The 26,089-nt window shown below is 40.1% G+C and overlaps 1 protein-coding gene across 4 annotated transcripts in view; it reads left to right on the top strand.

Annotated features, from left to right (window-relative positions):
* Positions 1-26,089, top strand: part of ITPR1 (inositol 1,4,5-trisphosphate receptor type 1) — a 291,524-nt gene that overhangs the window by 139,869 nt on the left and 125,566 nt on the right. For all 4 annotated transcript variants that reach the window (XM_063121590.1, XM_063121591.1, XM_063121589.1 and 1 more), the window contains exons 21-34: positions 209-362; positions 2,665-2,852; positions 4,118-4,253; positions 4,847-4,901; positions 5,731-5,896; positions 5,988-6,158; positions 9,515-9,580; positions 10,569-10,706; positions 11,862-11,987; positions 12,714-12,914; positions 15,218-15,469; positions 16,754-16,879; positions 18,313-18,441; positions 24,737-24,857. In XM_063121590.1, the coding sequence (XP_062977660.1) occupies positions 209-362; positions 2,665-2,852; positions 4,118-4,253; positions 4,847-4,901; positions 5,731-5,896; positions 5,988-6,158; positions 9,515-9,580; positions 10,569-10,706; positions 11,862-11,987; positions 12,714-12,914; positions 15,218-15,469; positions 16,754-16,879; positions 18,313-18,441; positions 24,737-24,857 (2,029 nt within the window). The remainder of the gene's footprint in view (positions 1-208; positions 363-2,664; positions 2,853-4,117; positions 4,254-4,846; positions 4,902-5,730; positions 5,897-5,987; positions 6,159-9,514; positions 9,581-10,568; positions 10,707-11,861; positions 11,988-12,713; positions 12,915-15,217; positions 15,470-16,753; positions 16,880-18,312; positions 18,442-24,736; positions 24,858-26,089) is intronic.

The following is a 26,089-nucleotide window of genomic DNA, read 5'->3' as shown; positions in this document are numbered from 1 at the left end:
TTGGCCCACCTCACTGGTGGAGTGCCTGCTTTGCTTGTGGAAAGTCCCAGGTTCAATTCCTGGCATCTTCAGTTAAAAGGTTCAGATATCAGATGGCGAGAAAGGCACATAAACATTACAGAGTGTTTTGGGTGCATTTTTGTAAATTCAGTGGATTGTAACAAATTATTCAACAAAGTAACTTTTCTTTTTCTTTTTCAAAACGTAGGTGGTAAACCTGGCCCGAAACTTGATATATTTTGGCTTCTACAACTTTTGTGACCTCCTAAGACTAACAAAAATCCTCCTAGCTATTTTGGACTGTGTACATGTTGCTACTATCTTTCCCATCACCAAGGTGGCAAAAGGAGAAGAAAGTAAAGGTAAGAATGGCAGAGAAAATGGAGCAAGTCTAGAATGGCAGGGGGAAAAAGTTATTGGCAGAAGTTTGGTCTGTCTTGTTGCCATTCCTTTTGTCACTCAATGTCTCAGAGTGGGGGGAATTGGATTGCAAAAGAGAGATGTCTCAGGAGAGACAGTTTCCTTCTGGCTTCAGATTTTGCTTGATTTTATTTATTTATTTATTTATTTATTACATTTCTATACCGCCCAATAGCCAGAGCTCTCTGGGCGGTTCACAAAAACCGCCCAGAGAGGTATTCAGATTCCTTGGGCCCTTTAAATCTATAAAGGTCACACACAGAAGAAAGAGAAAAAAAAAACACATGGAAGAAACCAAAACACAAAATGCAGTAGACAGCATCAGCCACAATATAGTCCTCTTCTCCCTCTAGGATACTAAAGAGAACTTCTCTTCCTTGTACTTCAGCTTGGATCTCTAATGTATAAAATTAGGGACATATCTCTCCTCAGTAAATCCCAAGCCACAGGCTTTCTCCCTTATCTGGAGTTTCTTCGTCTGCTAACATAGGTATTACCCCATCCCTGCTGTAGATAATTATATGGAAACAATTTCAGTTGGATTACATAAGACAGCATCAAAATCCTAATAACACCCACCCAAATTTTGCACAGTGGCTGCCCCCAGTATAGGCAGTTGCTGCCATGAAAAGGTCTAATTCTCTGTCAATATTTAACAAGATTCTGGGGTCTCCACCATTTGCTTTTACAGTATCGGACCCCTTTAAAGTCCACCGGATCCCTTTAAAGTCCTTGTTGAGAATAAAGATTATCATTTTGAAATTACTGATTTGACAGAAAAAGTTTTTTGGGGGGGTGGGTATCACAATCTGAAAAAGCAATCCGACACAGAAATTATTGAGGTACATTGAACCCAGAATGTTAACCGAAGAAAAACCCAAAGACATGCCTAGGTGAAATACTGGGTCATTACTCTCAGGTCATAATACTCTCAGGTCATAAGATAATGGAAGGGGTGCAATGTAACCCAATAGTCTAATAGGGAGGGTTTACCCTACCCTGTGCCTGTTTGCATTCTCTTCCCCTCCTTATTGTTTTATTATGGTTTTATTAGAATGTAAGCCTATGCGGCAGGGCCTTGCTATTTACTGTTTTACTTTGTACAGCACCATGTACATTGATGGTGCTATATAAATAAATAAATAAATAAATAAATAAATAAATAAATAAATAATAATAATAATAATAATAATTACACACTATACAATAGTGTGTATACACTATACAATAGTGTGAGTGTTAACTCACACTATTGCCCCGCTCGTGCTCTTCGCTCCTCTAATGCCATGTCTCTCACCTGCCCAAGGGTCTCTACTTCCCTTGCTCGGCTTCGTCCATTTTCTTCGGCTGCCCCTTACGTCTGGAACGCTCTTCCAGAACATTTGAGAACTACAAGTTCAATCGCAGCTTTTAAAGCTCAGCTAAAAACTTTTCTTTTTCCTAAAGCTTTTAAAACTTGATTTTGTTCTGACTTTTATACTGCCTGTTTGGTGCATTCTCTTCCCCTCCTTATTGTTTTATTATGATTTTATTAGAATGTAAGCCTATGCAGCAGGGTCTTGTTATTTATTGTTTTACTCTGTACAGCACCATGTACATTGATGGTGCTATATAAATAAATAATAATAATAATAATAACTCCTGAATCAAGATAAAGCCAACCAGGAACAGAATTTATGTCCTAGGACAAAATTTACTCAGAGGCTCCTGGTGTGTATGTGTGTCTCTGTGTTTGTTTTTTCCAGCAAACTGTTGAACTTGTATAACCAGATAAAAAGTTGAATTTATATTGCAGGCAGAATTCTAATATTCTAATATTTTCTGTCTCCTATTTTAAGGAGTATGTGGAGCTAGACTGGACCTTGGTTAGCCTAGGTGTTTGGTAGTTGTTGAGGAGTGGTTTGGCTGACTGGATTACATCATATATAGAGTAGAAGTAACCATCCATTAAATAGGCCTGATTCTTTCTTGGAATATGTTGAGAGAAGTGTACATGGTTCTTTTTCACAGGGTGTATATACAAAGCAAACAGGTCTCTTCTGCAGTTTATACATGGTGTTTCTGCAGTTTACATATAGTCACATGATGACATGGTGCCCTGTAACATCTTTTAGAAAAGGAAGTGCAATATTTGCTGGTATTGGAATACATGGAACAGAATACAGTACTGTGTATTCTCTTGATAAAAGAGTTCTGCGGTATTGTAAACTTAACATTACTTGGTCTGTCTGTTCCTCCCTGAAGGGAGCAATGTGATGAGATCTATCCATGGAGTTGGAGAGCTGATGACTCAAGTTGTACTCAGAGGTGGTGGGTTCTTGCCCATGACACCACTTGCTGCTGCCCCAGAAGGTAACGTGAAGCAGGTTGAACCTGAGAAAGAGGATATCCTGGTAATGGACACGAAGCTGAAAATCATTGAAATACTTCAGGTATATTTCAGGTGACACGGCCTGGAAAACTCCATTGACAACAGTGCTGCATTGTTATGCTCAAATGTTTTGGTTTTTCATCCCAGATAATCTATCTATCTATCTATCTATCTATCTATCTATCTATCTTTCTTTCTTTCTTTCTTTCTTTCTTTCTCTCTCTCTCTCTCTCTCTCTCTCTCTCTCGTAACAGAATTAGAACACATTTTTTTACTGTATGTATTGAGTGTAAGGTCATTTCTAATGGCTCTTAATCCTCTAGAACATTTAATAATTAAGATTAAATAAAAACTTTGTTCAGAAGATTTGGAGCAGAATTATCTAATGGAAGTGTTCAAAGGGCTGCTTGTTCCTATGACAGTACTACAATAGCTTCATTTGAGCTCTGCTTCTGAGCTTATTTTGAAAGCTCCAGAGGTTTATACAGGCACTCTTAAATTTGGTGCTGAGTGCATCGCCATCATCAAAGTCATGCACACATCTGGAGTTAAAGCAAGACATCTAGGTCAGAGGGTATAATAGCCCAAGGACCTCTGTTGAGACACGAACTACAGAAGCAAATTGAGAAATTGAAAGGGAGCTGAATCTTTTTGTGTCTGCTCTAGAGCCTGTGGTATCCTATGCCATGGATAAAGCCCATGGAGAAGGACAGCTTAGTGATTTAGCACGTACTTTGAATACAGAAGGTCTCAGGTTCATTCCTTGGTATCTCTAGTTAAGAAAATCAGGTAGCAAGTGATGGGGAAGTAACCTCTCTTTGTTTGAGATACAGAAGAGCCACCGACCAACACAGTAGCCAGTACAGGGCTACATGGATACATAGTCTGATCTGGTGTAAGGCTGTTTCCTATGTTTCCTAGATTTTTATATATATAATTTATCAATAAGTAACCAAAATGTATAAGCATGAACTGTAAATTTTGAAGTTCTGAATCATGGAGCACATATTATTACAGCAATATGACTTTTGAGTTAGCTTTTGGATAGGATGGGGGGGTGTCACACCACACACACACACACACACTGCATATTAAATATTAACTAGACCATTTTGATAGTACTTTTTGGTTTGTAATTAAATCTAGAAGATAACTTTGGATATCTAATGCATTTTAAATGCCTATTTTAAACTCATCAAACATAAGATCTATGCTTTCTAAACTATTTGCATCTTCGAATATAAACTGGACTGGTAATAAGAATCATGCTGTTAAAGTAATCTAACTTTTTCTTTTCTTTTCTTTAAAATACTTTGGAATCATAAGTTTATTTTGAATGTGAGGTTGGATTACAGAATCTCTTGTCTTCTGTGTATATTTAAACGAGAGTTTGATGAAAGCAACGCACAGACACCTGATTCCCCGACAGGAAGTAATAGTCCAGAAATGCCAAATGTACCAGGTGAGTTATTACATGTTCTCTTAATGTGCTTTAAAAAGATATAAGTAAGTGAATTTTGTGTATTATCTCCTTTTATAATGAGTCACATTGGACTATCCACATACATCTGGAATTGATGGCATCTCACTGTGGGAGAGATGAGGGAGTTCCCTTTGGACATTGTGCAAAAAGCAAAGATGGAGAAACCATGAGTTACTTCCCATCCTATGCTGGTCTTGAAAAATTCAAAATTCCTGTTAAATATTAATATCCTTTTTTAAAAAGTGGAGCAGTGGCTGTATCATCTTCTACCCTCTCCCCCACTTGGGGGGATTTTGCATTTCACATGTAATTGAAATGAATACAAATTGGATTAAATTTGTATCATTGGTTTAATTTGCATTATGTATTTGGATTACAAAATAAGCTCTTCAGTAATGGAGCTTGGATCTTCTTTCACAGAGAATTGCCTTGCCTTTCAGCTGAGGATTCTTATAATCCACTTATTCCAGTCTCTAGAAAGGAAAGAATAGTAGCATTCCGTTTTTATTATACAGTGATTTAAGCTCTTTTGCATCCTGTCATTGAACACATGATTTGTTTTTTCTTTACAGGAGCCCTTGACTTTGAACATATTGAAGAACAAGCTGAAGGGATATTTGGAGGCAGGAAAGTAAACTATGGCAATTTGTATTCTTCTGTTGTGAACTATATGTGAAACAGCTTCTGGATTGCTGCAGTTCTTAGTTCTTCAGGGGATCAAGTCACTTGTACTAGTCATTCATGTACACATTTACTTGTACATATTTGCTAGTTTAAGTAGTATGGAAATGTTAAAAAAAAGTTATCGTGTTTCTCTTAAGTGCTTTCTGGATGAAGGGAAGAGGTGAAAAGTTTATTCTACTACTCAAATAGTATTATCCCATTGTCCTCACTCAGTAGATTGGAGAGTAACATTCAAATGAAAAAATGTGGAAGAGGTTGGGTAGGGGGATGGAGATAATGTAACACTGCACTAGCTATTAGCAATATATTCAGGAACTATTACTGAGGAAGTGTGGAGCATCTGATGCAGTCAACATGAAAAAGCAGTTCTTCTCCCTTTCCCCAGGAGTGGCTAACTTCATAGCTTTATATTCAATTGTAATTTGTAGTGAACTCTGATTTCTCTCCAACACCAGATGAATGTTGATGAGGTTGCCTGGGTGGTGGTAAGCTTGAAGGGTATTTATTTATTTATTTATTTATTTATTACATTTTTATACCGCCCAATAGCCGAAGCTCTCTGGGCGGTTCACAAAAATTAAAATCATCATAAAACAACCAACAAGTTAAAAATACAAATACAAAATACAATATAAAAAGCACAACCAGGATAAAACCACGCAGCAAAATTGATATAAGGTTAAAATACAGAGTTAAAACAGTATAATTTAAATTATATAACTGTTGTTGTTGTTGTTCTAATTTTCTTTTCTTTTACTTCCTTTACTTTCAGTGAAGAGAATACACCACTAGATTTGGATGATCATGGTGGCAGAACTTTCCTTAGGGTGTTGCTCCATTTAACAATGCACGATTATCCTCCACTGGTATCTGGGGCACTTCAGCTACTCTTCAGACATTTTAGTCAGAGGCAAGAAGTCCTTCAGGCCTTTAAACAGGTAAATGCAGCTGCATTGTATTCTCTGCACTTTCACTCCTGAATGTACTAATTAGTTTGTTATGCAACTAATGGTTTGTAATTCATGTAAGGTTCAACTACTTGTTACTAGCCAAGATGTTGACAACTACAAGCAGATAAAACAGGACTTGGATCAGCTGAGATCAATTGTGGAAAAATCAGAACTCTGGGTGTACAAAGGCCAGGGACCTGACGAAACTATGGATGTAACAGCCGGAGAGAATGAACATAAGAAAAAGGAGGTGAGAAGACCCTTTGTCTTCATTACATTGCTGGTGTAACATGCTGGTAGCGTTGGACAAGCCACTTTCTTGCAGCTTCTGCGCCCACAATTCCCTGTCTATAATAAGGGATTAAATTATGGCCTAACATAAATAGCTTTTGTAAACACTATTGTGATAATTAATGCGAAACACAATGTTAAATGTCAGTGTAATGTGTTCATTTTGCTTGAGGGCCTTAGTGCCTGGATAAGCTAGGTGTAGTCCCATGTACTGTCCAATACGGTATTTCGTGTTTGTATATTTTTGTATGTTTGAGCTGTTGCTCTTTTGGAGTAATGTGTTTTCTTCCCTCTTCTTTTAGTAGAAAATATTCAATAGGTTAATTTGATGAAGATAGGAATTGGTGCCGAGGGGAGTTTACAGAGGCTTGAATAAAATAGTATTGCTTATTGTAAGCCAAACTATTCTCCCTTCCCATCAAATATTAGGGAATACCTTGGTTTATTTCCAATCCAATCCAATTTGATTTACAAACCCATCCTATAGCCTGCAAGCCCCCCCCCCAAACCCTAATTTCTCTCCACCCATGATCCTCAAAGTTCCCTTCCAATCATTTACCTGGCTAGTGTTGCGGAAGGAAGGTAAGTGGGAGATCTCTTTTGCCCCCTCCCGCAACCTTCTGGAAAGCAGCTACAGTCTTCCCGACTGACATTCTAGTAACTTTTGGAAGAACAGACCCATTAACTTCATGTTATCATTTGGCTGACATAGACAACTGAAGACCGCTAAGTCTTCACAAGCAAAACAAATACACACACACAACAATATAAGCATTATGATCTGTAAATTCTTCTCTGACTCATATTTTAATCCAAACTGAAAATGATTGTAGTTCTTCTGCTCCCCCTACCCCCTCGCTTCACAATGATACTCATTGACTCCTTCCCTTCTACCATTTAGCTGAAGCCTGGTGCTGCTTCTCTCTAGAATGAGAAGTGGAAGGGAGGGGGAATCCCTCCACTTTTATGCCGTGTGCTAGACACAAGTAGCCCCAGAGAAATGTAATTTCCCCAAGAATGTAGGGATCATAATTCTTACGTTGTATTTTTTAGTATTTTGCTTGTATGTGAAGATTTCAGTTGTCTGTCAGCAAATGATAATGTGAATGTAATTAGACTGTTTTTCAATAGTGTCCACTTAGCTTGGTAAAGTTTGGTTCTGACTATAACCCAATCACAGACACATATTTGACCATCACCTTCCACATTATGGCCTTAACCACCTCCCCACCCCCTGCCCACTTTAACTACATCATCAACAAATGAAAATGTGTTGGAAATCTATAGATTTTTAAATGTGATATTAAACTAGATTTCTTTTAAAACCTAAAATGTGATCTTAGGGTTCGTTTCAAGAATTTGGAATCCATAGGTTGGCAGTGTTGCCCTTCTCAGCTTCAAAACTTGGAAGGAAGTATTTCTCCAAAGCTTGACCAGAGACTAAGTACTAATTATTTGTAAAAAAATAAAATGAAAAGTAGTGTAAAAGCTTTCCATCTGGACTAAATATGAAGAAATATTTTCCATAACTATCATCTTCAAAGTACCCATTGGAGACCCAGGAGTATGAACACCCCTAGTTTAGAACTTTTGACTAATTATGAGCTGAGCCCAAGCCCCTTTGTAATTCAGGGTCAGTACGTAACTTGCTAGCTTTTCTCATTGAAATTTACTAAGCAATGGTGAAAACAATGAAAAGGTCCTGTGGCAGCATTGTGGGTGCCACACCTGTGGAAAATGTTGTGTCCTATGATTGCTTGGTCTTTAGTATAAACGCAGGAAACTATAATTCCCAGAACTCATGGCATCTGAGATACTGATCAAGGAGGATGTGGCACCTGCCCTTGGTAGATTTGGGAGCAAATGGAGGGGGGTGGACATGCCCCATAGACCCCTCACCACCATCCACCAGGAATGCAAAGAGGCTTGGAAGTTGGAAGGGGTTCAAGTTTAAACAAGCAAATTCAGACATTACCTGAGCTGAGCCAGGGAAGCACATCTAGCACTACTTCACACATGTTTTGCATTGTTCATTACCTCCTTGCATTTCTGATGGATGATGGTGGGTGGGTTTTATTCATTGTTTTTTTTTTAAAAAATGTACTTTATATTTTATGAATTGTACACTTCCTAGAGAACATGGGTTATTGGATGGTTAAAAGTATCAATAAATACGAATGAATAAATAAAAATACATTAAATATATAAATAAATAAACTTATGAAGCAGGGGTGGGCAACTTTGGGGGGCAATTTCAACCCCCCGCAGGTGTGCCACAACCATGCATCCCTGAATTTGTGGCAGCAGTGGACTAAAAATGCCAAAATGAGCTGTAAAGCAAGACACACACTTCGTTTTAAAGTTCCGTTATGCCTTTTTAGGCCGTTGCTCTTTTCAGTGAATTTGATGGCAAACCACTGATTGTTTTGCTGCTGCTACCACAAATTCAGGTGCTGGGTGGGGGGCACTTAAGGCCAAGGGTGCCTCAGCATGTTGTCTACCCCTGATAAAAAGAATGTTATTTAAGTATGAGCACTAAAATACTTTTTATATACTTACCTTAAAGTAGTAATCTTATCACTTTGGTTCCCATTCTTTCTTTTCCCCCTTCTCTTGCTCCATCTTTTATTTACCTACACATTCCTTTCTTTTTGTTGTTTCCTCTTTCTCCAAGTGTTTTTTCCTTCCCTAGTTGTAGAGTTCATGCAAAAAATCTTTCCTTAAAAAGCTACAATAATATAGTAAGTTAAAAATGGATGGAACTTCTTTGCTCTTCTTTTTAGTTCCATTCATCATGTTATACTCACCTCCTGCAAATCCACCCCCAGGTGACTCAACCATCTCTTCCATAGTTATCCCCTCTAGACAGAAGTCTGGGATAAAAGGCTGGGAACATAGTGAGGAAATAATAACATGTATGCATGTCTGTGTAATATGAATAATCCCTTGCTGTTTACTTGTAAGCAATAACACTAATCTTACTAAGATGCTCGTGTAATTAGTCTTTTTAAAATACTACCACTATTGTTGTTGTAGTGCAATATCAGTAGTAAAGGAATGAAAAAGGCCAAGATCTACGCCGTGTAAAAAGCGATAGGCTGTGACATGATATTTTGTGAAGAGAAGACTCATTATGAAATATCATTGCAAATTATTATTTATAAAATGGAAGATTGGTGAAGGAAAGAAAGGTTGTAAGTCTCGATAAAATTTTTAGAATGCTGGTGAGAAATAGCTGCTAAAAACCTGTACTAATGACCTCCCAGATTTAGGAAAGAAAATGTAATCAATTAATCAATCTCGCTTGTCCCCTAGGAAGGCCACAGCAAATCCCGGAAACCTGAAAGCACTAGTAGCTATAATTACAGGGTGGTAAAAGAGGTAAGATTCCTCCTTTCCCAACTGCCCATTTTCCTTGCCCTGTCTTCTTCTTCTTCTTCTTTCTATGAGTTGAGGAATGTTCTGAATGTATAGCAGGGGGCATTGCCTGTCTGAACATGGAACATTCCCTGCCTGATAGAAGATAATGAGGCAGCCACTGAGTACGCAAACCTCTGTGGATAGTTTGGATCCTTTGCATACCCAAAAGAGTTGTCGGATTGTGGCATCTGGGTAGAGGTTCCAACTTCTAGGGCAGGACAACTTGAATAGGTGGGATATAAATTTGTTAAACAATAATATAGATCATAATTTGGTTTAACTAGATGTTTAAAATCTCAGTGAAGTACTGCTAATAAAATGTATGTATTTAATTATTTACATAATATTTACATTAACATTGTGGCTTGCAAGCTTTAAGATCGAAACAAGCTTTCCCATCAATTTTTAAGAAAGAAAGAAGCCCATGCAAAAGTGATAGAATCAGTCTTGTCATTACAGTTCTTTGGTTATATTCAGGACTATGTGTATTATGCCTCTCTCTAGCCCCAAAGAAAAATTCTGCAGCAAGAAAAACTGGATTCTAAAAGCTGTATAAATTAGGCAAATTGAGCAACACTTCTGCTGTTTGTGAGAAGAGAGCAAGCACTTGTTCAGGGCAATGAAGGTCTAGCCCTTGTCCATTGGAAAACCTATTTAGATCACACAAGAGCTTCCAAAACTGCACCAGGCATTGTCTATGCAGTGTAGAGTCATTACATCATTAAGAGGCTTGAAAATGAAAGCTGAAATACCTTGCCCAATGCCAGTTTCTGTCCCAGATTTACTGTGTTGCTTGCATACAACATGGTGTATGTATTTTTGTGTTTTTCAATTTCAGTCATTGTTTAATGTTGTTCTGTGAACTGTTGAGGATAAGAGACTCTTTTCCAGGCTATCTGGGAAAGCATAAGCATGTCATGAGGTTCTAAAATGTGTGTGTGTTTTTCAGATTTTGCTTCGACTTAGCAAGCTTTGTGTCCAAGAGAGTGTCTTGGTCAGGAAGAGTCGAAAACAGCAGCAGAGGTTGCTCCGAAACATGGGAGCTCACACTGTTGTACTGGAGCTCTTGCAAATCCCATATGAGAAAGTGAGGTTTGCATGCATCTATTACTTAACAATCTGTCAACAATGCACTAAAGTGTCTTCAGATCTTCCTAGAACTTGCCTCTTAGAAGCTGTATGGAGCATCAAAGAAGCTGCTGTTAATTATTCATATCTTAGGAAATATTGTATTTGTTAGATGTTTATTGAAGCAGCTTTGCACATTGATTGTTAGCCAAAGCATTCTCCATTGTAATGGTGAGTAAAATAAAAGCTCAGGATTATAGATGATTTCTTCACCATATATGGACGTCTTTGTCATGAGGAGACATAGGTGTTCACAAGGTGTCTAGAGCAGTGACAGAGTGGTCCTGCATAACTCAAGAACTTTCCAAGCTCCCTCCAGTTATAGAAAGACAAAACAAAGCTATATGGCGTTAGTAACTATCTTCTAAGAGTGCTCCCAGATGAGGCTTTAATTATATAATCGCACTGCCTCACTCATGGAGAGATACAAATGTTGTTGTCTGCCATTTGTAATTCATATTGCCTTTTGATTTGTAAATGCTAGGAGTCTTCTGTCTAAACAAGCTTGTGGTCCCTGGGATGCTCAGCCAGGGACCATAGGAGTGTTCTCTCCATTATAGATACATAGGCATTGTCTAGGCAAATGGTTTGGAGCCCAGTAGGGAAGATGTTATAAGTTTTGTTTTCTTACATACACTTATAGCTGGCTAAAGAGTATGGGCAGCTTTATTGATGAATCTGTGGCTGAAACAGAAGTGGACCATTGTAGACTTTGTTTGCTATAGTTTCCAAAGATGGACGCAGTTAAATTCATAAGTTACTGTGTCAATTAGTAAATTAGTCTATGCTGTTTCCTGAGCACAGTATAGCAGTGTTATTTAATAATTGACTAGGAAATATTTAGAAAATGTGCAACCTTCAAAAGGGGTTTAGAAATAAAGTTATAATATCGTCATTTAAACATCATCAAGCCTTGAAAACATATTTGTGTTTTAACAATTACTCCTGGTTTGGGGCTTGTTTGAAAGAGTGAGTGAAAGAATTGGTATTTATGGGTGTGTACTACAGAAATAGGCGTTTCCCTAAACCCCATGTAAATAAATTTCACTTTAATTCATTCGGAAGCTTTTGTATTCTTAACCCTTTGGGAGATTTTTGTGTGTTTTAATTGCAGGCTGAAGATACAAGGATGCAGGAAATCATGAAGCTTGCTCATGAGTTTCTACAGAACTTCTGTGCTGGCAACCAACAGAATCAGGCTTTGCTGCACAAGCATATAAATCTGTTTCTCAACCCTGGGGTAAGAAATGTTTTAACTAAATTTCTCCTCCTTCTCCTCCTCCTCTTCTTCTTCCAGAGAGAGAGAGAGAGAGATAAAGAGGAATAAACAGTCTGTCTGATATCATTTATCCCAAACTTAGGAACACACAAGAAGCTGCTTTATCCTGAGTCAGATCTTTGGCTCATCTAGCCCAGAATTATCAACACTGACTGGCAGTGGCTCTCCAGGGTTTCAGGCAGGTCTTTTCCCATCCCTACCAGGAGATGCCAGGGGTTGAACCTGACCCACACCCCTTCCCTTTTTCTTACACAAGCAGGCCTGCATAATGTACACTCCTCCAAGCACAGTGCAGCCCACCCACTGTGTATGGTAGTGCACTTGCTAAATTTCCTGGTTTTATTGTTTGCCTGGAACTGCAAAAATAGGGGGAGTTGTTGAGCATCTGGCAGGGTTGTTGGGAGATTCCGTTACGCTTGGTGTAGGCCTATTTTGGGCATTTTAAAAGTCCAAGAAGCTGAGGGGTATAAAGGAAAGTATGGCACAAAGACCTCAGCCTCAGGATACTTGAAATGCCAGATAGCTGGATCATCTGTGACCAAACCCACCATCAGTCAGCTCGCTTTTAAGCGCTTAGTTCGTTACTATTAACTCTACAGTGTTGGAATCTATATTCTCTAAAAGTGTCCATGGTTTGCTTGTGTTGATACTCTGATTCCTCCCCCTTCTTGCTATCCTCCTCAATAGATCCTGGAGGCAGTGACAATGCAACATATCTTCATGAATAATTTCCAGCTTTGCAGCGAAATTAATGAGCGGGTGGTTCAGCACTTTGTACACTGCATTGAAACGCATGGAAGGAATGTCCAGTATATTAAGTTCCTGCAGACGATTGTTAAGGCGGAAGGAAAGTTCATTAAAAAGTGTCAGGATATGGTCATGGCTGAGGTGAGAAGGCCACATACAAATTGCATGTCTGTAGATATAAGGTTAGTCTTAGGCAAATCCATGCAAAAATAAACTGATTGATTGATTGATAGCTGCTGCGCTTAGGTGATACTAAGTGGTAAGCTAAAAATGGTATGAGTAAATTGCAGGAAATGTATTTGTATGAGTAAACCCTGTAACACTAATTGTTTCAATGAGCAGTGTGAGAACTAGGAATTCTATCAACATTCTTAAAACACCTTATCTGCTGTGTTATCCATATAGGCACAAGACTGAGTAACATCTGTAGATTCATTCAGAAGTATATTCGGAAACTTTCTACAAATTGAACAGTAGTTCCACTAGAGATGCACATCTATTACTCTTGCAAAGCTGTTAAGACATTATTCTAGGTGGCTGGTGGGCAGGGGGAAGAGATTGTGATAGTCCTGCAGGTCTGTATGTAAATAACACATGGGCATGACAAAGTGTATGTAAATAACACATGGGCATAGCAAAGAACAGCTGAAGGAAAATATATATTCCCTGAGGGGGAATTCAAACCACAAAGTACTGAGTGCTTAAGAGTTAGGTTCTAATTAATGAGGTGCAAACTGTGTTGACTTCTAACAGTTCAATCTAACATTACTCAGACATGGCAGACCTCAGTGGGATTTACCCCCTAGTAAGTGTGCTTACGATTCAAGGCACAGTTCTTTAAGAGTTCAGAAGCATTTGAACAGTTTAGAAAGTCTCTGCTGTCAGAAGGCTGGTAACCAGAAAGACAGCGTTGTCAGTTGTGGCACCTTATATTTGGAATGCTTTCCCAAAAGAAACTTGCATGGCGCTGGCTCAGTTCCGACAACACGTTAGTCAACAGTGGTTTTAGAACTCCGCAGTGGAGTTTTTACACCAACGTTGGGAAATGTGTCGTCTGGTGGAAAAACTTCACGCGCAACGGTAGAGTATTTTTGGAAAACACTCCGCTCAGAATATCAATGCTGTACAGAGAAGAGTTCCTGTACAACCGTTATGTTGCATGTTGTGTGGCAGGCTCCGTGGAGTTTTCCCCATGTCAACAGGCATGGGAAAGAATTCCATGCCAAGATGTGCTTGGGGAGCCCCCATTGCGGCATCCCAGGTGGGGCGCCACAATTGCGGTTCCCCACGTGTTCCCTGGGACTTGCAGGTCCCTTCGCCCACCCCCACAATCCATGTGGATATTGGCTCAAGGGGATGGAAAGAGCTTACCTGATGCTCTCAGCGGAGAGCCCGAGCTTGTTCCATCCCCTCGTGTGGACCTCCAAAATTCTTCACAGGGCATGGGGCAAAGAATGTCTCCCACAGCTTGACATGTATTGTCAAACTGTGAGAGATCTCCTTCCACCTTTCAGCGTGGCTAAAGCAACCTGCAGCAGGGCAGCCTTACGGAGTCTGCCCTGCTGCAGATTGCTCTAGCCATGTGAAAGGAAGAAGCGGCGGATAGAGCACTTTTCCTCCAAGGAACGATCCACCTGCTCACCCTTTCTGGTAACGGCTGCGTTGGCAGCAGATGCGATGTGCTTGTCACCCTAGCAACAAGCAATAGCGCATCCTTGGAAAATGGATCCATCTGCAGAACCCATCACCTTCTTCCTTCCTCAGATGGATCCATTTTCCAGGGAGGTGCACTGCCACCACTTGTTGCTAGGGTAATGGGCGTGTCGTGTCTGTGGGCTCACTCCACCCCTCCCCATGGAATGGTGGCACCCTGATATGGTAAATGGGAACCAGCACCACCATTCGGTAGGGAGGTCAGAAGGGGGTGAGAGAAGACTACCCCACACAGTGGATGAACTCCTCCCCATGGACAACTTTTATAATGACGCTTTAAAGCGACATGCTAGAAGTCCACACCACTCAGTCTGTGGGGTGGAATTCACACAAAAGTGTCATCCGAATGCAGTCAGTATCACTGATGTCATTTTGGTGACAGGTGAAGATCTTTTGATTTAACCATACATTCCAACATGGTTCGTGTGTTTATGCCTTCTGTTGGGTTTTATCATCTGGTTATTGACTGCTGCTTTTTCAGTTTTGCTGTTAAATTTGTATATGTTTTTATTGCTAAAGTTTATATCACCCATGTTCTGATGGGCAGCTTATACATTTAGAAAATAAGTAAACAACTGAGAAAAGAATTGTAAAGCCCTTTGTACCCTGGTAGTGCTGTAGTAATTATGAAATCCTCAAAGGGATATGAAAATGTAGCAGTCTATTAAGATGTTATTGATTTTGAGTGGTCTCTTATCTTTGATGGAATCACAACCCTGTTTTCTTGGCAGCTGGTCAATGCAGGGGAAGATGTCCTTGTGTTCTACAATGACAGAGCCTCTTTCCAGACATTAGTGCAGATGATGAGATCTGAAAGGGACAGGATGGATGAAAACAGCGCTCTGATGTATCACATCCATTTAGTAGAACTGCTGGCTGTTTGCACTGAGGGCAAAAATGTCTACACGGAAATCAAGTGCAACTCTCTCCTTCCTTTGGATGACATTGTTAGGGTTGTAACCCATGAAGATTGCATACCTGAGGTGAGATTCTATTTCTATGTAAGGATGACCTTTGCCATCTTATTTGGCTTGCTCTTGTGTTTTCAGACTTTCCCATTATCCCTCATTAATGGTGGGGGTTGAACTGAGGATAGCTTCATGTCCTCAAATAGAAGGGTGTTAGTCTCTTCATTGGTCAGTGTCATTACATTCTAGGTTACATTCAATAGCAAGTTAAGGAGCATAATTACAATGAATCATAGGTTACATTCGAAGCCCTATTGGTTACAGTCCAACATTGAGGAATGCACGTCCGGCATGTAGCCACCTGTAGCCATCCCTAGCAGAGGGGCGGTCCTTAACCCTCTACCTGGCACATTACATTCTTTCACAAGATGAAATTCCCTCTGGAGACATCAAACCTACCTCACAGGGTTGTTGTTGTGAGGATAAAATGGAGAGGAGGAGGAAGATTATGTACACCGACTTGGTTCCTTAGAAGAAAAAAGGTGGGATATAAATGCAATAATAAATAAATAAATAACTGTGAAAGCTGTGCAGGTCTACGGTTTAACTGACAAACGGTTACATTATAGATCCAGTTCTTCTGTGTGTTCTACCCTCTCAGTGGCAGAAAATCTACCCCATAAAAATCACCTGTTGTTTGTAACTACATGTCAGTGTGATTGCTGGAACCCATCAGTGTTGTCCCTTAACCAGGGATTTAAAGGCCCGCTTCCCCAGCACGTTAATAGCCAATCAAACACACGAGGCTGGAGAATACACTCAATCCATTTACTTCTGATACTGCAGTATGGGGGTTCTCTCCGGTTCCACAAGATGGAGGCACACAGAACAAAGGAATCTCACAGTATATATAGGCCCTGACTACAAGAGGGTGTTAGTCTCTTTCTAACCCTTCTATTGGTCAGTTCTGGATTAGCAAGTTAAGTTACATTCAATTTTCAAGTTAAGGTGCACAGTCTCAACGAGTCATAGGTTACATTCGATGCTCTATTGGTCGAAAGTTTTTTCCTTTGTCTGCTAGGACATGATGTCCACCATTAAGGAATGCAAATCTGGCATATAGCCATATGTAGAGAATATGGCAGAGAAGCCTTCTTTAACCCTTGGCACATTACATTCATCAGAGAGATGAAACCTCTCCCTGGGGCCATCAGCCCTGCTCACTGTAAATGGATATTATCAGAAAAACAGTTAACTTTATCCCCATTGATACAGGATGGTCAGAGATTGCTAAGATTTATCTTCTTTTTTAAAAAAAGTAAAGATATGTGTGTTGATTTTTCATTTTCCTACCTGCAGGTTAAAATTGCCTATATCAACTTTCTAAATCATTGCTACGTAGATACAGAAGTTGAAATGAAAGAGATTTATACAAGCAATCACATGTGGAAACTATTTGAGAACTTCCTTGTTGATATCTGTAGGGTAAGTATTTTCTCTATTTGGAAATTATTAAATAGCTAAATTACACAATGTACCCACAATGACTGCTATTCATAGGACATCATATTGTGAAGAGCTGTAAAAATCATGTTTATTGGCTCAGTTTCATTTGAATTATTGCTTGCATTTTCATCATTATATGACTACTAGAAAATGGTTTTGCATGGGTTGGCAAGAGCCCTTAGTTTGGCAGAACAAAGCCTTACACACCTGTCAGAGTTGGAGACATTGTGTCTACCCCATCTGAGTGAAGCCATGCCCACTGGTACCCCAAGGCATGGCCTCTGCCATGGAGTTAACCTGTGTATTGTATTTATATTACTTTTCAGCCAATTTCAGTTTTTGTTAATTGGCTTTTTACAGTGCTTTTTGTATGATTAAAATTGCCTCACTACAGTGCTGAATTGTCATGCCAGGTTTGATTGAAATCAATCAAATGACACAGAGGCAGTGAGTGTATGAATGTTTCAGTTGGTTGCCATTCCCTCCCCCCCCCCCCCCCCCGCCCAAGATGACAGTTGAAATGTTCACTATGTCTAAAACTATTCCAGATATAACAACCGGTCAAATGACATAGAGGGAGGGAGTGTCTGAAAGTTTGGATTGGTCACCATTTTGTTTCAAGATGATGGTGAAAATTTTCCCTATGCTTAAAACCATCCCAGACAGAAGAAGAACAAGTCCTGAAAGTTTGATATGAATCAGATGTATGGTTTTTGAGTCCATCAAGGACATACAAACACTTCCATATAGACAGATAGATAGGAAGATAAGAAGATAAGGTTTAATAATGATAATAATAATAATGCATGGCCAGATAGAATTAAATGCAGACTATACATCGGTGTATGCCCCATAGTGCTGATTTCTAGACCCTGAAGTCTTCTGCCGTTCTTCCCACTCTTCGATTGCTCTTTGCTATTGTTTCTTACTGTTGGTTTACTATAACCAAGTAAGCTATGTCATCTACGGCAAGTGTTAAGATTAGAAACTTGTTTTTCTTTCTTTGGCTGCAATGCCCCTCCATGTGTGAGATGGCTACCCTTGTCCACATTACAAAAAGTGATGTACAAGTGGGGGCTACCAGTGTAATGTTGCAATATAACCTTACTCCTAAAGGGTGTGCTCCTATTTAGGGTCCCAGCCAGCCATTTCCTAAAGGTTTTTTTGTACTTCTGCAAACCTTTGTGTCCTTTTAAACATCCTGATAACTTCTTATTGTTTCTCAGTGCCCCTGTTTTGCGTATGATCATGGTGGGACTCGCCACCTGAGTTTAATGTTTGAAGGAGTGATATACGGAGCTGGTGGGTGTTATTCAGTGTATGGTATAATGCCATTCTACTAGTTAGCATTTGTCAGGGAATTATAATTCTTGCATCACTTGTTTTTTTTTAAAGAGTGAATTGTTTTCCAGACTTGCAACAACACCAGTGATAGGAAGCATGCCGATTCTATACTGGAGAAGTACGTGACTGAAATAGTGATGAGTATAGTTACTACTTTCTTCAGTTCCCCATTTTCAGATCAGAGCACAACTTTGCAGGTAAGACACAAGGGGGAATGATAATATTCAAAAAGATGGTTTCTTTTAATACTTGCTGTACTTGTGAAGCAGATGAAACTGATGCATCAGAATATAGCACCTACTAATGAATTTGAAAATGACCACATCTTTAAAAGTAGTTTCTCAGTGATGATGTCTCTCACTGGGTTTTGCTAAATAACATTTCTGTGATATTTGCATTGTGGCACAACCGTACAAAAATAAGGACATGATTGCGTCATCTTTCTCATTTTCCTATGACTGTGTATGTGTGTGTGTGCACATGCTTGCGTGTGCATGTGTGGTGTTGACGGGGGAGGTTCCTCATTTATTGCAGGGAGAGAAGATTTCTTCCCTCCCCAGAGCTAAAGTGTTGAAAACAGATTCAGCTGCCAGACTGGTTGGCTTCTGTACATGGAAGGAATGGGTGGGAGAGGGGAATCTTGCCTTTCAGGTCAGGAAGGAAAATGTCTAGAGTCAGAACTCGAAAAGATTAGAGCCACTATAAGCTGAACATGGGTGAAATGTATGTGCACATTAAGAGCATGTCTACACCATGCAATTATCCCGGGGTCATCCCTGTGCATCCAGATGACGCACAGGGGATCCTGGGATCAACTGGCGACGACCACTCACTTTCCCCGGCATAACTGCAACCAGGGTTTTCCCATTTTCCCCACAGTCCCAGGCCAACCCCGAGGACCTCAGGCAGTGTGGCACGGGCTCCCAGGTCATCAAACAGGCATGGAGCTGCGTGGCGTGGCTCCATGCCCATCAGGGGTGGGAGCAACATTTTTGCCATCCCTTGGATGGCAGCACTGAGTTCCTGGGTTGTTGTTGTTTTACTTACTGTTGTGCAGGATCGCAATGGCTCTCCTTAAAAAAAAGGGGGGAAGCCAAGCCACCCCAGAACGTCCCTGTTGGCTTCCGGGGTGAGAATCCCGGAAGGGGTAAAGCCCAAGATCCTACCGCCCCCCCCCCCCCCCACTGAGTCCCGGAAGGCTCCTAGGTGTAATGAGCCCTAAATGGGCAGAAATGGGCATCTTACCTCTGAGCAATGTCCTCTACACATAATCCTTAAGGGATAACATTCGAGGAGGAAAGAAGATTTCTTTCCCCCCATCCCCCTTTGTACCATTCCATGCTTGATTGACTTACTCTTTTCTCCTCCTTCCAGGGAGCTGTGTGGCAGCCTTGACAGCCACCCATCAGCTTCTGTCACAATAACAGTGAATGGCTAGATTCAGTGACAGTGTAATAGTAGAGGAAACTTTCCAAGCATGTGTCATTAAGTGCTCTGAATAGTTTTCACTTCCTTGCAGGCAGTAGCTGCTTTCTACCCCGCCCCCGCCCCCCAATACTGTAATTCACATATTTAGCAATGACTATCAAAATTCAATTCCATCTTGGAAAAACACAGCTAGCTAGATGTTGAGATTTCTGTTACATGCTGGCTTTTGAGCAAAGCTGGCAGTTTGGCAATCAAACTGCATCGGCACAAAGGCAAATGTGCAGGCTGGTTTTGTACGGTGAATTCCAGCTGTTGCATATATTTTTCATTTCATTTATTATATTTCTTATTAAAAACCATTAAAAATACATTCCACAAAGTACAAAACTATTTACATAAAAACATATAAACAGCACATACAAAGATAATATATATTAGTACTGGGCCGAATCCTGCCCCCTACTTTCAGAAACTTTCTCTCTCCATGTGAAACAGGCTTTTCTTTTCTTTGCCTCTTTCACAGGGAGGGGCGGAAATTTGGGAAATTTTCTCTTTGGGGAGGGGGTGGGAACAGAGTTTCCACATACCTTTTTTTAAGTGTAGCTGGTTGCTGAGGGGCCTACTTATTTTTTATTTTAGTTTTAGTTTTTTTTAAAAAAACACCCCTTCCACTGGCATTTGGAGGAGCCCAGCAGTTCTTAGTGAATGCCTATTGGAGACCATTTGACCTCGTCCTCTCCAATAAGCGTTCAGGAAGAACTCCTGAGCTCCTGAAAATGCCAGGGGTGTTTTAAAAAATTAAAAAGAAACAACCCTCAACAACCAGCTATATTTAAAAGGTATGTGGAAACCCTGTCCCCTCTCAAAAATTCTCACCTCTCCCAGCCTCTTTTGCCCAAGCATTCATTTTTCCTCCAACCCCACGAAATGCCAAAAATGGAATGGTTGAAATTTTTGGCACAGCACTAATATATATATATCTAAAAACAATTTTAAACAATCAAAGACAACCAAATGCATTATATGTTGCCAAATGCATGAGAGAAGGGGGCAATTTTAACTCAGTACTGAAAAGATAACAATGTTGATACTAGGCGGGCCCCTTTGGAGAGATCATTCCACCACCAAGAAGGCTGTTCCCCTTGTTGCCACTCTCTGAGCCTCCCTTGGAGGAGAGCCACAAGGCTCATTCTTGGAGGAGAGCCACAGGGCTCATCTACACCAAGCAGGATATTCCACTATGAAAGTGGTATGAAAGCAGTATATAAAAGGCAGAAGCCACGCTACTGCTTTATAGCAGTATTGAAGTGCACTGACAATTATTATTATTATTTATTTATATAGCACCATCAATGTACATGGTGCTGTACAGCGTAAACAACTGTTGGGGCCCATTGACACATACCATATACCACTTTCATACTGCTTTCATAGTGCAATATCCTGCTTGGTGTAGATGTGTCATGGGCAACAGTTGTCAGTGCACTGCAGTACCGCTATAAAGCAGTAGTATAGATCCTGCAGTGCCCTTCAATACTGCTATAAAGCAGTAGTGTGGCTCCTGCCTTTTATATACCGCTTTCATAGTGGAATACCCTGCTTGATGTAGATTAGCCCTTAGATGCTAAGCATAGTGTACAGGATCGGTCATGCTGGGAGAGGAGCTCCATCAGGTATTGTGGTCCCGAGCCACGTAAGGCTTTACAGGTCAAAACTAGCACTTTGAATTGGGCTCGGAAACATACAGGCAGCGAGTGCAGGTGGGCCAGAATCAGTGTTATATATTCAGACTTCTTTTTTTATCCCTGTTATCAATTTGGCCACCACATTTTGCACAAGTTGCAGCTTCTGAACTGTCTTCAAAGGCAGCCCCATGTAGAGTGCATTGTAGTAATCTAACTTGGATGAGCATAGACAACTGAAGCCAGGTTATCCCTGACCACATAGGGATGTAGCTGGGGCACTAACCAAAGTTGGTAGAAGGCACTCCAGCCTACTTCAGCCTCAGTGACAGGAGAACCCCCAAGCAATGAACCTGCTCTTTCAGGGGAAGTGCAACACCAACCATAACAGGCAGAGAACCCTCCATCCAGTCAGGAGAACTACCACCTAACAGCATCTCACTCTTGTCTGGATTGAACTTTAGTTTATTAGCCATCATCCAGTCCATTGTCGCAGCCAGGCATTGATTTAGCACATCCACAGCCTCACCTGAAGAAGATGAAAAGGAGAAAAAGAGTTGTGTGTCATCAGAATACTGATGACAGAGCACTCCAAAACTCCGGATGACTGCAATCAACAGTTTAAAGTAGATATTGAGCAGCAGGGGTGTGTGTGCAAACCAACCCATGTGAAACCCCATACTGGAGAATCCATGGGGCTGAGCAATCTACTTTGTTGTGGATCTCTTCATACATTGGATGTATGATAATATACAACCAAGCTTAGGCATTTGTACTGCACATCAGCATGATTGCTAGTTTAACCCTCATGCTGGTGCCTGCACAATATCTGATGTACAGGCTCACCCCTAGACAGTCTAATGCCTTAGCATAATGAGAGCAGCTTATTTTATCCTTTCTGTATGATAGCCCCACCACTTTAATTTTTGCCTTTCATTTTATTATAATTCATTTTATTATAATAGGCAGGTTCCAAAGAGCTTGGAACTGATGCCATGAAGTAAAGAGTCCTAAGATCTGTTTTCTTGATCAGAAGTCACTTCATTCCATGTAGAAAATTGGTTTGAAACTGAGGAGAGTTTAGATGAGTTTAGTTTCTGATAGTAGCATGGCAGTTGGCAGTTCAAAGACGTTCCACTGGACTAGCACAAGTCCCGTATGTCAGCTTAAGGTGTTCTTTGTATCCAGTCTAAAATGTCTAGATTGTTTTTTAAAAAAGTGAGCACAAGGTAGTTTACAAACCATTAGAAGTGTAAGTAAAAAATCTGAGAGGAAGGTGGAGGTGTAGAAAGACTTTTTCTTATCTCTCACCCATGTTCTTTTTCTTCTTTCCCTTTCACAATAGTTAACTAAACAGAATTAATTATGCCAGTTCCGGGGCTGCCTTGTAGCTTGGGGCAGGTGCATGTTTGGGGAGCAAGGGGGTAAGGATCCTGCCAATTTTTTTTAAAAAAAAAAACAATTTGGGGGGGGGGCAGTGCCACCAGAGCTCTAGAACTTAGTGCCACCAAAGAGACCTCTGGCAGTGGACCTCCCTCTATACTGGCAGAGAGGGAGATTGCAGCATCCAATGGCTTCTCGGCTGCCTTTCCCTGGTGCTTAGTATAAAACAATTTCTAAAAGCTATGGTATAGTCTATGGTTATGGACTTTCCTTCTTTAAAACAAAAACTTATTTCCTGTAGATATGAGCTCAGAAACATGGATATGTGTCAGAACTATGAATGCGTGTGTATTTGCAGTAGAACAAACCCTCAGATATTTCACACATGATTATGTACACATTCTTTTTGCCAGCTTGGAGATGACCTTGGTGTAGGAAACATGTTATCTGTGAAACACAGACCTAAAATTAATAGCTCTGCACAGATCAGGTCAGCTAACTTATGACCATCTGTGAACCTCCAGAAACCACTGCCAGTCTCAATTAGGGTGGTAGCTTCTACTCGAAGTAGTATTCCAATGTGAAAATGAGATGGCCTAAGTTGTCCTGAGCGGTTCTGAGAGAAGGATTTCCTAAGGTCATCTCCAGACCCATGATTGCGATGTGGAGTTTGTGGGTAGACTTTAAAGGTGAGATCTTTTGTGTGAGATCTTTCTCTTGGAGATGTTAAATGGAAATTAAAATAATCCATGCACCTATTTTAAAGCTGGACATGTAAACAGACCCCATGGAATTCAAGGATGCTTTTCTCAGATGCACCTGGAAAGGGTTGTTTTCCACATTTAATATTTCAACATAGAGACATTGAGTGATAGCTTTAAAGTATGTAATGAGTGCCAGGTCGTACGTCAGATACAGCCTTCAATGTTAGTCCATGTTAACTTCTGTTAAGTTTGTCTGACAGTTTGGGTTACTTATAGGAAATTCTGGCTTTTATTTTCAGTATTCAGCTTTGAGTAATCAAAGTGAGCATGCTCTTTCAAACTGTGTTTTCTTTTCTCTAATCCTTTCCTGGTTTTCGCCATGTAACAGAGATCAATCTTTGCCAAACTAAAAGAGGTACTTTTAAGTAACTGCTAATGCACTGTAGTTTTTGTATTAGAGTCTACAACTTTCATTAGCTAGTTAAGATGCTTAAGATGTAGAAAATAAATGTGATAATATTTTCCACTATTGGTAGGCTTGTCTTCACAGTCTCAAAATTTTTGTTTTGTTTTACTATAGAATAAAAACATAATTTATCCGCTACAACACAGAGAAATACTATTACTAATGTGGAAAATGTTTGCAGTAGACATATTTTGGCATAAAAGAACTCTTCATGTTTTCAGAATGTTTGGCCTCTCCCTAGTGGAAAAACCTTGGAAAAATATAGGATTAAGATAAATTCCTGTTTCTCAATTGTGTACATTGGTTAGTTGTGTTGCTTTCAAACCTGAAGATAGAAATGTAGAAACTACAGGCATTCAAAATGCATAAGTAGTGTTCCAGAGTGATGTGAAATTAATAATTAAGAAATATTTTAATTTGTGCAAAAGAATTGTTACTTGGCATTGTTTTTCTTTCTTCCTTTGCTGCTTCTTGTTTACATTTTAGTAACATTACAGAGCCACCTACTGGTCAATTATAAATTTAATTGTTTTCCTATCAGCAAAATTTTAAAATTCCATTTACAGACAAATGTTTTATACTCTTCCTTTCCAAGATTAACTTATTGCACCAGCACTTTCTAGTTCAGCTTGGTCTGAGTTATTTGTAAACTCTTTATTATTTTTACTATTTTAAGGTGTGTGTATAGCTCAAGACAGTTTGTTTAGAGCAACGTATTAAGCCAATAGACCTCTTAGCCCTCCCAAATATAGGAAGAAAAATTCTGATCCCTTTCTCTCACCCCCTTCCACTTCTCTTTGAATTTACATGTATTTGGTGTTTTTTTCAGACTCGCCAGCCTGTGTTTGTGCAACTCTTGCAAGGTGTGTTCAGAGTCTACCACTGCAACTGGCTCATGCCTAGCCAGAAAGCATCAGTGGAAAGCTGTATCAGAGTACTTTCTGATGTGGGTAAGAAACAGTGTTATTAAATTTAATCATAATATATGTAAGCTTTTTTTGTTCACTGCATCATAGCACATCTGACTGCATGGAAATAAAACTACCATGTGGTGACATAGGTTCCAACTACATGTTCTCCCTATTCCCTTCACTATATGCCTACTGCTTCAAATGATATTTTTTATTAAGACAATTTGTGCTGTTGAAGATGGGAACATTTTTTTTCACATACCAACTTCTGTGCTGTCTGAAACCTTGCTGCCTTCAATTATACAAGCAGGTCCAATAAAGTATATAATCTGTTTTCACGACACGTTATTTCCTCTATTTTGTTTTCAGTTGATTTTGAGATGTGACTGACTTAGTCCCAAGGTAAGGGTGTGTGTGTGAACTAGGGATCTGAAACATCCTTCACTAAAATACTCCTGAAGTTGCTTGGTCAGTGCTCTATTTATTTGAGGGAGAAGTCAAAGAAGCAAACCTTAGGGATCCAATAATTGAGGAATGTAATAAGTATGCCCCATCTTAAATACCTTCCATATTTAGACACCTGCATTTTGCAATACTAAATCTTGTACACTGCTTTATTTGGACACAACACAAGCCTAGACTTTACTAGGCAGTAACTCGGCTAAGCTGAGTTGTCTGTACTGGTTAATAATGGATATTCTTTATAGACCAGAGCTGCTCTTCCTAGAGAATACTATTATAGTGTAACCCTTGGGTCGGTACCCAGGGCCGGGTTCTATGTCTAGGGGTTGTTTGTTTTTCCCTTAAGGTTAGCTCAGGCTCAAGCCCCCACCCAGGAAACCTGGGACACCAATTTAGAGATGTCTGAGTAGCAACCTCACCCACACACCTGAGGTATAAGTACTGGTATTTATTCAGTTTGACAACAAGCAACAAAAATAGAACATGGGAGACAACCTTTTGATTAACACATTTCCCTCCCAAGGTCTAGGTAGGCCGATGGAGGCCTGTGTCCTTTAGCCTTATTCACAAGCCCAGGAGACAGTGAATGAATAGGGATCCTCCAGGCATGCAATAAGGTGGATGGTAGGTGGCAGCAACCGGAACTGGGGTGCGCTGCAAAGAGAGCTGATTCAGCAGCATCAGGAACTGGGGTGCGCTGCAAAGAGAGCTGATTCAGCAGCATCAGGAACTGGGGTGCGCTGCAAAGAGAGCTGATTCAGCAGCATCAGGAACTGGGGTGCGCTGCAAAGAGAGCTGATTCAGCAGCA

The sequence above is a fragment of the Elgaria multicarinata genome, chromosome 3, assembly GCF_023053635.1.
Source record: "Elgaria multicarinata webbii isolate HBS135686 ecotype San Diego chromosome 3, rElgMul1.1.pri, whole genome shotgun sequence".
Classification (NCBI taxonomy): domain Eukaryota; kingdom Metazoa; phylum Chordata; class Lepidosauria; order Squamata; family Anguidae; genus Elgaria; species Elgaria multicarinata.
Note: the sequence above shows the minus strand (reverse complement) of the source record. Positions and strands in the feature narration are given on the sequence as shown.